The sequence below is a fragment of the Haliaeetus albicilla genome, chromosome 1 (assembly GCF_947461875.1).
Source record: "Haliaeetus albicilla chromosome 1, bHalAlb1.1, whole genome shotgun sequence".
NCBI classification, from domain to species: Eukaryota; Metazoa; Chordata; class Aves; order Accipitriformes; family Accipitridae; genus Haliaeetus; species Haliaeetus albicilla.
In genome coordinates, this window is record NC_091483.1 from 70601460 (window position 1) to 70615022 (window position 13563).

At 37.4% G+C, this 13563-nt stretch overlaps 1 protein-coding gene across 2 annotated transcripts in view; it reads left to right on the forward strand.

The window, feature by feature from the left end:
- The window catches only part of SLC2A9 (solute carrier family 2 member 9), a 115339-nt gene that overhangs the window by 66794 nt on the left and 34982 nt on the right, over positions 1-13563 (forward strand). For both annotated transcript variants that reach the window (XM_069793575.1, XM_069793564.1), the window contains 2 exons: positions 3436-3537; positions 5878-5953. In XM_069793575.1, coding sequence (XP_069649676.1) covers positions 3436-3537; positions 5878-5953 — 178 coding nt within the window. The remainder of the gene's footprint in view (positions 1-3435; positions 3538-5877; positions 5954-13563) is intronic.

The following is a 13563-nucleotide window of genomic DNA, read 5'->3' on the forward strand; positions in this document are numbered from 1 at the left end:
TTAATTCCCATGACTCGGTATAGGCTTCTACAAATGCATGTTTATGATCACACATAAACAAGTATCAGCCTACACAATTTGGCATATAACTCAGTGTGCTATCACAGAAAACAGTTGTAAGATTCTTTTTTTTGACTGTACTTGAGCATGTACTGAATTTCCTGTTATTTCATTTACTCTACCATGTAGTATATTTTGACTTGTTATAGGTCTTCAATAGGTAACAGTTACCAGCACATAACAGTGGAGCATTCAGAACTGTAAATACTTGAAAACTGGTGAATCATCTTCCACTTCTTATGAGTCATAAGCATCTTAGTGGGTTTTGCAAGTTAACAAGTTTTGGATTTGTATAATTATAACTAAAAATGAAGTTGTTCTCTGTTTATAACCTCAAAACCAGGATTTTTTTCACCAGGGAAATGTGATGTTATAGAAGACATGCCAGAACTTTCTTTTCAAGTATTTGCTGAAACTTCAGAGTTTATCTGAGCTTTCTTTTTCCATCAAGAAAAGGGGAACAAACAATTCAGCAGAGAAATTTGAGGTACTGATGTATTGTCATAGGTTTTCTTAAGAAATCCTCAAAAATAAATCAAATTTTAGTTAGAAACACTGTAGACCTTACCAACTTGATGGACTGGCCGTTGAAGAGTCTGTGCACTTAAATGATTCAGAAAACCTTTTTGGCCTTGATGAAAGATTGTGCCAGCTGAGAGGCTTTTCTGTTGTGGATTGGCTCCCAGTTGAACAACTTTGATCTGCCAATGGTCCCTGGGATGCTTCTGCATTGCCTCCTGACCCGCAAAGCCACAGACCCATGTCTTTCCAAACACGCATGCTGCCTTTCATGAGACCACAGCTTTGTAATTTATAACCAGGTAGGGAGCATGGTTTTGATTGTTGCACTTGGCTTTTCATGAGCTTGATTCTGTGTAGTACTCGGTTTCAGCAGACTGCTGTGCCTCGTTTGAATCTGTGCCATAAGCAGATGTGTTTTGGTGGGTTGGAACTGGTGATACAAGAGGTTGGTCACGCATTTGAACAAATTAGAGGTGTCCTTAGCTTTAAAATGGAAGGCCTTGTAATTGTGCAAGTTAATCACGCCTAATTGAGAAGTCTTTCAAGTCTGTATTTCCTAGATTTATTAGTATTGTCAGTGTACTTAACTTTGTATCAACTTTGGAAATGATTATAGGATTTCCAGCAATTCCGGTACATCATAGTGTCCCTGTGAATAAGGACAAAATTCCTGCTTATTTTTTCAAGTGAAGGAAGTTGGTCCTTCCCATAAATCACAAGAAATGTCACCAAGAATTGTAATTGTAAATTCTTTGGAGCAGAAACTGCAGGGAGTGCTCAGAAGCTGAAGCATTCAAGTTCCTCATTGCTACTGTATTAAATAGATAGCACTGATGAACGCTTGGGAAGCCTGGCATCAGCTCAGGGAAGAGAATGACTGCACATGGATTTGCTTTAGTTCTTCCCAAATTGTCTCTGAGTGAAAAAGAATTTAAATATATTAGAACTACTATTCTCTTCTGTAAAAAGGATGTGGAACCCACAGATCCTGCTGTGACTGTATCTGTGCTTGGCTGGTCTCAGTTAAAACTGGGAGTGCCTCACCAACCCACCTAGATTTGCCCAAGTACGTCCACACTACTTATTCTCAGTGTATGTAGGCACAAGTGCATACCCACATCTTTTTGGAGGACTTAGTCCAAACTGTCCTCCCTTAGTGGGATGGGATTTGCTTTGCTTTGAGCTTTACAACCAAAAACTATCTATCACTTTTTTCCCATGTTTTGCTCTGTATGAGAAGCATCTGTGAACCTTTTTCCTTCTAAGAGAAACATTTATCCCTTACCCTGTTTTAATACAAACCCCACCAGCTGGTATAACACCAAGATTGTTTAATCATGACCACCAATCCAGAATTGGAAAAAAAAAAAAAAAGGGAAATTCCCTGGTATGTCAAATTACATGTGCAGCATCTATTGCTGAATGTATAATTCATAACAAATTACATGTGAAGCATCTATTGCAGAAATCTCTCTTCTTGCGGACCCATCAGACAACTTTTCATTCCTCCGAGCCATAAAAAAGCCTCTTGGTTAAGTGTATGTGTGGCCACATGTGTTTGCAAGATGGATTCATTAATCATAGTGGAAAATACTTGGCATCTTGTAGAGGTTTTGACAGTGCAGCAGTTGCAGTTTTGGAACATTTGGACCCCGTGAGCACAATGTGAAATGTTAATAACATCAGTGTGGGTCTATTTTAAACACGGCTCCAAAATGAATTCTATTATGGAAGCTGTGGAAACTGTCAAAATGAGTATATTTCCTCATTTAAAGAAATAAAGAATGCTAAAGCTCGCCCCAGAGCTGCTTTCCGTGTTCTGCAGCGTCACAGTGCGCATCTCCGGTGTGGAAGTCCTGCTTGGCAGGGTGCGGCATTGGTGTGTTTTGAAGCCTGTCCTAAAATCTGCTGGTGAACCCGACGCTGTGGAAGAAGCACTTGCCACACAACGTGTTTCTTCTCTGGGTGACTTTGTACTTTCCTTTAATGCATTTCTTCTAGATGCGCACAGTGGAATGGTGTGCACAATCTCCCAGAATTAAGGGTATTACTCCAGATTTCATTTTAATTGCTCGTTTTAGTTGCTCATTTTATCTTTTGCTCAAAGGATGTGTGGAAGAGGGATTTCAGTTTCCAGTAAATAACAGTGTGGCAAACAGTTGTGTGATTCTGACTTTAACTTATTTGAAGTGGTACATTTCAGGCTTTGTAAAATTGTTTTATCTTCCTCATAAGAAAGCCAACTGTAATTAGTAATTACAGTAGTTATCAACGAGAATAGTACATCAGCTATTATGACTTAAAATATATATTAGCCTATTTTGAGTCAGACTAGCAAAGACAGTTTCCTGTTACAGCTTTTCAAGAAACTCTTCATTGTGTTCTTCTTTAGCAGATAAGTATTCAGATTTTTATACAGCTAATGTACGGTGCTTGTTTTATTATTAAATTGTTGCACAAGAAGTTAAATATAGTAGTAACTTTGAAATTGACCATGCTAACAGTATTAATCTTGAATTTACCAGTTGCACACTTTCCCTATCTGTATGGTCATATTTGTTCTGTAGTAGGAAATCCAGGCATAAAACTATTAGCAAGTACTGCTTTGATGGTTTCCTAGTTTTTTCAGTGGTCTCAAATAAGGATGCTATGCTGACTTGTTTTTTCAAAGAGGTTAAATTGTGTAAACATAATTGTGAACACAATTATGAACATGTCATAGCCGATAAATAGTATAAAATCAACTCTCGTGGTTTTATTTTTGATGTTCATATTTACTAGGAGAACATACTACATGGTCTGAGTTCTTCTGCTTTACTGATAAAGTCAAATGCCACACTTTTTGTTTTCCAGGGCTTAGTTATTGAACGGCTTGGACGCAGACCACTTCTCATTGGAGGTTTTGGATTGATGGTTGTCTTCTTCGCAGTACTTACCGTCTCTCTAACTTTACAGGTAACACTACAGTCATTACGTATTTTTATTCTCTCTTTTGCCTATTTTAAACACCAAGTGCTCAATACCAGTTTTCCTCAGCATTCCTACATAAGCCAATCCTTTTAATCAGTTTGTCATAAGGATTCAAAGGTCTTCCTTTTGTTTATTTATGAATCTGTTGGTTTCAAAGTACTATGGTTAGCCATAGCAACTTTTGCATTAAAAAGCCATAGGGGCTTTGTCACGTTCAGTCTCCTTAACTCAAAGTTTCATGCATATCATGAACTATTATGAAGACAGTGTTACCCATAGTTGGGTAAATAGTTTACCCATATTCCATGTTTTTATCTTTGTTTGTAATTTAGTCTTTTCAAGATTTATTTAGTACTTTATATGTCATCGTTATTCTTAGGTTTGGATGGTTTTTCCCAGTAGTGAAAAATTTCCATGTTTGCTATTTCTTTCAAGTTACATTTCTGATATTTTTATTGAAAATATAAAGACTTAGCCTTTGCAGAACACTTGCACTTAAGTTCTGAGATGTTACTAGCAGTCAGTTCCCCAGCTATTTCAAATGGTCAGACGAGGATTATTAAACCAGTCTAAATACTGACCCTGAGTCATTTGTCCTTGTTTTACTTCCATTTACATAACGATGCAGTTTCTTTCTGCTCCTGAGGGCTTTTGAGAAGTAAAACTGACATCTACAATGGCACGGGTTTGGGTGGTCTTTCATGAAGTTGTTTTCCTGCTGTCGTTGATTCCTGTGTCTTGCCATTAATCTGACTTTCAAATCTTGTTTCTTGGTTGAAGAGAGTCAGTAAGTCAGTTTGAATAGCAGGTGTATGCTACACCGTTGCAAAGTTTTAGTTGACTTACCTGTATGTACGGTACAATAAAGCTTTACTTCACATACCCATCATGACATCTATAAGGCAGCTCTCCAGAAAAGAGATGTAACTGCAAGTTTTGTATGCTGAGTGAAAAATTCTCTTCCAAACCTTTTAAAATCTACTTTGTTGCATGAGGACCTTCAGCTATTGTAAATCTCTGGTTTGAGTGCATTTCAGTTTTACTTCTTATCAGAAGTATCTCAATCTGTTAAGTATTAGAGATTAGGCATTGCTTTGAACAAAGGACCAGGGTACAAATAGGCTGGATCTCAGAGGAATTTGTATCTATGTCATGTTTGTACCTTCTCTCTCTCAGTGCTTTTAGAGACCTTGGATCTGTGTTCAGATGAGAACCCCAGAATGTGTAATTTTGATAGATCTACAAGTCTCTTGGTTAATGTTAATGCCTAGGAGACCACGTTTTCCACATAACTAAAGGAATAACCCAGACCGGAAAAGAAAAAGTATCGGAAAATGGGGGTCTTTATTTAACACTGAAATAAATAATTACCCATTTTAGCAAATATATTTTTACAGTGCCTCTCAAGGTGATATTTTGTGATACTACGGTTATACGTATATTAACCAACTTTGCAAAAATAGTAAAATTCTAATAAAAATGGCATTCACACTTTGCTGATGGAAAAAAACCACATTGATGAAGAGCAAAAGGAATGGGAATCAATGGGGCTTTCCCATCTATTAGTATTACTATCAAGCATTTACATACATGATTAAGAAAGAGTTTCCTGAAAACTCAGTAGAAATTGCTCATCGTATTTCAAGTTCTTATCATTTAAAATCTCCTTAGAAGTAGAAAAAAGATTGCCTTGTGAGGAAAATAGGTGATTCCATTTACAGTTCCCTTAAATAACCATTTATAGTTTGTTCTGGTTTCCCCTGTACCTGTTGTTCGCACACATGGCCCTCCTTGTCTGCAAAATCAGATTATGGCTAAAATTTCCTGGACTGTGGCTTTCACATTCTTTGCTAAGGTTCAGATACAGCTGTCCTACTGAAAAGCAGCCTGTTGTGTCTAGATCTCAGCCCAGGCTTTAAGTGGTGAACATTGAAGCTCTGTGGGCCATCATAGTTGCTCCATTTAAACATAACTGAAATATCTGAGGAGGCTGGAGGCACTGAATCTGTTCAGTGGAAATAAAAAGTTTTTTCCAGGTTGGCTTAAACTTTAGCACAAGAAATTGTAAACTTTCAGAATTGTGACTTCCATGGTATAAGAGCTTGTCAAGTGTTTCTCTACAGGGATTCCACAGCGACCAAGACCTTTAATACAAATCATCTACTAAGGTTCTACAGAAATACTGTGATTTTCTAAAGTAATCTGAGACTAAATTCTGAAATAGATAAAGAATCGTGGAAAACACTATCTATTATCTGTGATTATTTTTTTTAATATTGGTGATATGTACAATATACTTAACGTGAATGTCTTTCATCTCCCCAGGAAACCGTGCATTGGCTTCCTTACCTCAGTATATTTTGCATCCTTGCAATCATTGCATCGTTCTGCATTGGACCAGGTATGTCTATATTTTTTCATGTTTCTTTGTACATCAAAGCACAGGTATTTTTGCACTGGCACTATGTTAACAAATTGTTTGTACTTCACTTTACCCTTATCTGAAGACGACGAGGGGTCTAAGAAAAGAAAAGGTGATAGCAACACAAAGCGATTGCAGCATTCTTGATAAAAACCCATGTACACATGCATTCTTGCTTAGGTGTCAGCATAATTGAGAACTAGTGCCTAAATTGCAATCAGTACTAAATTAAAATGTTGGCTATTATTGTAGGATTGCTATGATTTTGTAAATCTATAAAAAACACTCAGACTGGAAGCTGAGTGTTTTATTTATCAATGCTTGTATTAGCAGTTCAATGCTGGTAGGATGCAAATGGTTGGAGAGGGAGGAAGGGGACAGTTGTGCGCGGTTCCTTTCTTCTCTTCCTTTCCAAAGATAGAGAAGCATTGTGCAAGAGGATTACACATACTTTCTTCAGGAAGATGATGGAAAAGGTAGATATCCTGATATGTCAGGTGGAGCTGCTTCTTGTCTGGCAGTTCTCTACTGATTGTATGCATTTCAGATCTGATGCCTTCAGGTAAATGTTTTTGTAGGTTGTAATGAGTTTATCAGAGCTATTCTCCCAGCCTAGTTTTGATTACTTAGAGATGGATACAACTTTATAGACAATCTAGTATTCACAGATTGTAATTTTTGTATTTCATTTTCTTTAACAAAGAACATGTTTAAGGAATAAAAAAGTAATAAAGTGAGACCTTTCTCGGAAGTGTAGAATGAAAAGACGAGAGCAACATTCAAGACTCAGCAAGGACAATTCTGACTGGATAGAAGAGAAAAAATTTTATACTGAGAGTGGTTAAGCACTGGAAGACATTGCTCAAAGAGGCCATGAAATGTCCATCCTTGGAGCTATTCAAAACTCAGCTGGACAAGTTCATGAGCAACTGGCCCTGCTTTGTCCAGAGGCTGAACTCCAGAAGTCCCTTCCAACCTAATTTATCCTAGGATTCTAATTGCACCGTATCTTTGGAAAATGCATTTTAATAGGTATGCATAATATGCAAATACTTACCTGAATGTAGCATTTCTCTAAACACTATTGCTGTAGCCTTCAGATACTTGATCAGAATTGGATCCTGCTGTTATCAAATAATGAAATGTTAACAAAAATTATTTGCAGATAGATGGAGGAATTTAATCCAAATTCAATTCAAATACAGAGTAAGATGTCAAAACAGTGCTTAAATTTTCAAAGATTCTCTTACAAACTGTTCTCTGCAAAAAGGGGAAAAATCAGCTGCTTTTTAGGAGTTTTTTTTCACAGTTGTTCAGCTGTAAACCTGAAAGTAAGAATTCTCTTCCCCTGAGTTCTTGGGTTTTTTTTCATGCACCATTTATTGCCTCTTTCTTTTTATAAAGAGTTTGACATTAAACATTAATCAACTGTTTGTATATCTTCACCACTGAAGTGATCTAATTAATTGATTGTGGTTTATTTGAGGAAAAAAGAGCTGGTGATGTTCTGTCTGAGTAAGGAAATGTTGATGTAATTCTGTGGATCCTCTTTTGGAAAAGCTGAGGAAAAATTATGCTGCTTTAGAGGAGAATGGGGAGAAGACCAAAATATTCCTTTTCCTCTTGCTTCTGGGAGAATTGTTTCTCACTAGTCTCTGTGCTTATTCCTTTGCATATGGTAGCCAGCTGGAAGATGGACTGTAGGTGGCCTGTGAAGACTGTTGTCCTTCCTCAGCTCAGCTCTTCTTGCAAGGCAAATACTGCAAAAAATCTTGCAATCCTTTTATCCTTCTGTAAGGACAAATCTCAAGTTCAGCTAAGTCCCTAGTATTGCTGACATATGTTTCTTAGACGGAGATATTTTTTTTCCTTTAAAGAAGAATTCTGTGGAATAGCACTGCTCTTGCATTTTGGATGCCTAAGGAAAGTCAAATGTTGACTTGAAACTTCTTGAAAACTTCCCTTCTAGTGTTTTAAGTAGTGCAAACAATTTAAGTGCAGCTACTTGCAACATCTACCTTTTGTTTTTTCTAAAAAACTCTGTTGAAAACAAATCATAATTTTTTCCATATTACAGACATGTTCCACCAATTTTTAGAACTTGCAGATCAATATGTTCTTACATGTTATATTTTCAGCATATTAAGATTAACCCTCTTCATTTCTCACTTCACATCACCATTCTTCAGAATGGATTCTGGTTTTCTTCATTTAGCTTCTTTCCCTTTACTGATCCTATTCAGGATTTTGTATTGTACTTTGCACTCTCTTTGGAGCAAAGTGTCTGCAGATATATGCAAGACAAACAGCTTTTGTTTGATATTACTTACTCGCTTTCTACAGAAATTCTTTAAAATTAAATCTGTGTTTTTCACTGTGCTCATTGTTTTTAAAGCCAAATAACATTAATGCTGTACCAGTAGCTACCTAGTTGGCCTCTCCACCTTTCCTGTGTATGTTCAAACATTTGTAATGCCTGACAACAGTGGGACTATCTCAGTAGCATAGAACGTTGATTTGCTTTTTATGAAAATTTTGGTAATTGACACTTCAGCTCTTGAGAAGTTGCGAAGAATCATACTCCGATTCCTGTGTATATCAATAGCAATATTTTAGCTGACTTTAATGGGGCCAGACTTGTCTTCAGTGAAACTTCTCTGTTCTGTTTAGTTGGGCTTAGGAGATCTGAACTACTTTGCTTCCTCTTAGCTGGGAGCAGTTCTTTTTCAGAATATGAAAGCAACTCCCATTATTAGTCATGTTTTAAGAAGGATGAATGAGAAGAGGGCATATATATATTTTTTTCTGAACAAAGAAAATGTTACCAAAAAGTGAGACATCCACTTTGCATCCACTGCTTTTTGTATCACAAGGCACAACTTCAATATTTGAGTGCGGTTACTCTGTCAAGTTTTGTGCCCGCCCCCCCCCCCCCCCTGTACAGGAATGACATCAATAAACTGGGGCAAGTCAGTTGGAGAGTCACCGAGTCAGTGACAGGAGCCCTGTGAGAAGGACTTGTTCAGCCTGGAGAAGAGACAATTTTGGGGTACCTAAGAGCCACCCCAGTACCTATGAGGAGTGTGTTGCAATGACAGAGCCAGGCTTCTGTTGGTGCTTCGTGGTGGAATGCTTGAGAGACAAAAGGCATATGTTGAAACAAGAAAAATGCAGAGTGACTACAAGGAAAAGCTCTTTGCTTACAGACAGTCGAGCAGGCTACCAAGGATTTTGAGTCCTTGATTACTACACCGAGATCAAAACTGAGTAGCTTGTACTTCTGCTCTTTCATTTCGGAACTCTGTAGTCTAGTGGGAAATGTGTGTTTCTGGATCTTCCTAGATAGGGCAAGTACTATTCATGAACAATTACCAATTGATTTCAAATTGGCTTTGTTGTGTTCAGAAATCTACTGTGACAGTTATACTAGTACCTTATATGTGACAGATATGGCATATATATCTCTCTCTCTCTCTCTCATACATATACTTAGGAACTAAGTTTTTTCTCAGGGAAGTGTGCAATGCCAGCGGAGTATCACAATATAAAAAACATAATTTCTTTTAATGGGAAAGGCACTGCTGAAAATTAACCTTATCTTTCATTCCCTACTAATGTTAGACTTTTAGCAAGAGGAGGTAATTAGGAAAGAACATATTTTTTAACACATCTCCAGTGCAGTGGCTGTAAGAGAGCATCTAGAGAGAAGTACAAACAGGGCAAGCAGGTGAGACACTTTCCCAGAACAAGTACATATTTTTTTCAGCTTAGGGTCCTCCTGAGGCATAGTGTCTAAGATTTTTGTAGTCTTTCATGGACTTGTTCATTCTCAGTATGAAACCGTGCAGAATTTTACCATCCTTGGCAACGAAAACTCATGTCTACTATCTCTCATAAACACATCCTTTGTTGTGCTTTGTGTGATGCCCTTTAGGTCTTAATGTTGGAAGAAGCGGAACAAATGATCCCCTTAGTCCCTCTTGAAGTTTCTTGTGATCTTGTAGACTTTTACCGTATCACCCCAGATTTTTCTGGACTGAATGGCTGTTTCTTATTCCCACCTTCTCTGATACTTTATGACACCCCTTTAGCAGCCAAATTTCACATTTCATTATCTAGTATTCTTTTGTAGCACTCTGGTAGTTTAATGAGACAAGATTGAAGTTTAGAAATTACTTTCCCACCCTTCTTGTCAGTAAAAGGGTTTTTCCCCCCGAAAATTAATGCATATTCTTTAAGATTTTTAACGGTTTTAGTCTTTTGTAGACGTTGTGAGTGTCATTTGTTTGTATTGCTTAAACAGGTACTATTGCCATGGTATTACTAACACTCAGTATCTTATTAAATTAATTCCTCCTGTAGTTACTTAGAGCATTTCAGCATTTTTCTGAGTAAATCCCACATGGTTTGTCATGATTCTATAGATACAGATGTTAATCTAGGGTGAATTCAGTTTACATTCATTGAGCTATTGGTACTTAGAAGAATTATCCCATCTGAAAATAGTAAATAACATGAGGAATTGAGCTTATAAAAATACTGCTATAACTTTCTAGAGCATAAAATTGCCTTTAAAAATACAGTATTTTCTCTCTTGTTAGAACATCTGATACTTTCTTGATAGCTTAGATGATGTGTGGTCTCCCACTTTCCGATAGCATATGGATGAGTCCCATCTGCTCCTTTACAGCTAGGATCAGCTGTTACTATAAACTGTGGGGGTTTTTTATTTGTTTCATTTTTCTGAACTCGGCTTTTCAGCTTGCAGATGTTTTTTAGGCATATTGCTAGGGACTGAAACAGTAATGCTAACAACAGGTACGTTCAGGCATGTGTGATTTGGTACTTCATCATGGTTATCAAAACACAAAGAGCAGAAAGCTTTCACGCACTTACTAAAAATTAAAGGGACCCATATGTTCAAGATAGTCAATCTATGATCTGAAAGAAAAATACCCTTCAAAAATCGCTTACTGTTTTATAGATTAGGGAGCCATGGTGTTCCAGACAGTAGCTTCATTGTGCTTATTTGGTTAATTGTACACGAGTGAAGGTATTTGGTTGCAGAGGAACATACTGCTTTCCAATATTACTTTTGATCATGGGAACATGTTAGTAAATAATGTTACAGTTTTCACATCAAGAAAAAGGCAGAAGCTTCATGGAAATGTTTTTCTTGGTCACATGTTTTATCTGAAATAAACATAGGATACGTTTCAACTGAAGCATTGTCATCCAGGAATGAGTAACTAGAAAGGACTGAGGGGATTGGTTCTGGCTCCTAAGGAGACAACAAAAATCGATAGAGAAAACAAATCAAAGAAAAATAGTGAGAGAACATTTTCAGTACCTCCACGAAGCATTTGTGCTGTTCAGGTTAGCCGTCATGAGCAAATGCATTGATTTGGAATGCCTTTACAGAGCAGGTAAATAATGTGCAGCTCCTTGGAAATTTGGGTAGTGATAGATGGGCTTAGGTACATGCAAAATGTCTTCCTTCTTTAATTTTGTCTTAGATATTATTTAAGGAAAAAGGAAAAACTAAAAGCAGTTATCCCCACTTTCTCAATTAAACCTGTGTGGCTGCCTCTTTGTGGACACTGAACACAGGCATGTTGAACTGTGCTTGCAGAATCGATGTCTCGTTCTGGAAGACCACACTAAAATCTGACTCAAAGAGAAAAAGTGTAGGTTCTGCTTATTTGTATCTGTTTACTTGAATTCCCAGTTCACCCATTGTGCCTTTGCAACAGTTGCTGTGCAAACAAGTGCTAGGTGAATTGAAAAATATCTATATGTATGTGTGTGCATTGAGTCATTGGAGATAGTTTTATAAAGCTGCTGGAGCTTGGCCCCTTTTATCTACCAGCCAAATAGTTTAAGAAAAAAAAACCAAAACAAGAAAAACACAAAAACAACTGACCCAGAGTATGTGCAATCCAGTTTCCTTATTTGCCTGCAGGGATGTGACCCCACTTGCCAGGGAGTCTGTCATGTATTTTGGGATGAGAGGCTTGCAGTCTTTGGTTTTGATGCTTTTCCATTTTGTATAAAACAATTAAATATTCATTCTCTGAACCAGAGAATGGCTTTTCTGCCATGTGTCAAGAGATTCACCCCAGATGGTGGAACATGTGGGGAAAAAACCAATCAACTGATTAATTGGGGATTACAGCAATGCTGGCATGGACTTCCAGATAACCTTCCGAATGGAAATAAGCGTGACAAAAATACAGTCAAACCTTGAGAACTTTGGAAACATGGCGTAAAGCATTTCCATGCGTTATCTTTGCATGAAGAGATTTATTGATATTTCTTCCTTAGAAGAATATTCTGTTTAAGTGTAACACCTTTCTATCCAGTTTTGATAAATGGAGAAGGCAATGCTGCAGAGAAGGGAAAGGAAACCATAGTGGAGGAGGTTAGGTAAGATGCCTGTCTTCAGCTAAATCAAATGGTGGGAGGAGGTGGACTGTTTTAATAATATACCTGGCTTTGAAGTAATCCTTCCTTTATCACATTCTTTCAGAAATGGAAAAAGTATTGTCTCTTTCAAATCAAATCTGTGCAAATTTGGTGGCTCTGAACTGGAGCACTGGACTTATTTTACCATTGGGAATAAATAGAAATGACCCAAGACCCTATTGTTGCAGTAAGATCTGTAAAAGGTGTGTAGCGCAAGTGTGTTGCCCTTCCTTCCACCACTGTAGCTGGGAGGGAGGTCAGCCACACGTGTACACAGGCAGGCGTGCGGCAACGTTCCTTCCATCAAACATTCCCCAGGAGTTTCTTGGAGTCCTCTGGAAGGAAGAAAATCAGTTTTTATTACAACAAGCAGTAACACTAGGGGAAGTTCCAGAAATCTGAGGAGTTGCTTTTATATCCATTGCCTGATTATGATTACTCAAGCCATCTTTGTGCTGGAAATTTGTGTTACTTTGGTGGCACTTCAAGTTTGAGATTAGTGATTTCATTCAAAACCCGCTTCATCTTTCACATTTTACCCATTTCTAGTGCTAAGATGTGTATAACTGCATGCAGTTGGAGAGAAAAAGAGGCGTAGAAACTCAGGAACAAGGTGAAGATTTAAGGATGTCTGAAAATGCCAGTTAGCTAAGAGAGATTATAAGAATGATATCTGTACATGTCACATGGAAAACTTCTCCATAGCTGTTAGTATTTTATCTAAGTCATTTGAAAGATTTGATTTACATTAACACTCTATATGCATTCCTTTACATATTTTCTTTTCTTTTTCTAATGCATCATATTTTCATGCATTATCTGTCTGTTTGTAATGTGAAAAATGCTCATTGTGTTTTCATGTGTCATGTCATCATTTTTGAGATGATGACTTAGAGCTGAATGTTGGAGCACAAAACTGCTCATGCAGCAGTTAGCACAGGAAGGCTGCAAAGAAGGGCTACTGTGAAGGTGAAGAAAATAGATTTTTGTATGAAAAGATACAGAATAACTTTATAGTGTCTAACAAAAAATACTGAGAATATGATTTCTGTTTCTAAATACACAGGCAAAAGGGAAAATAACACTGAGAAGGGAGGATAAGCTGAAGGCAAATGTTGCTGCAG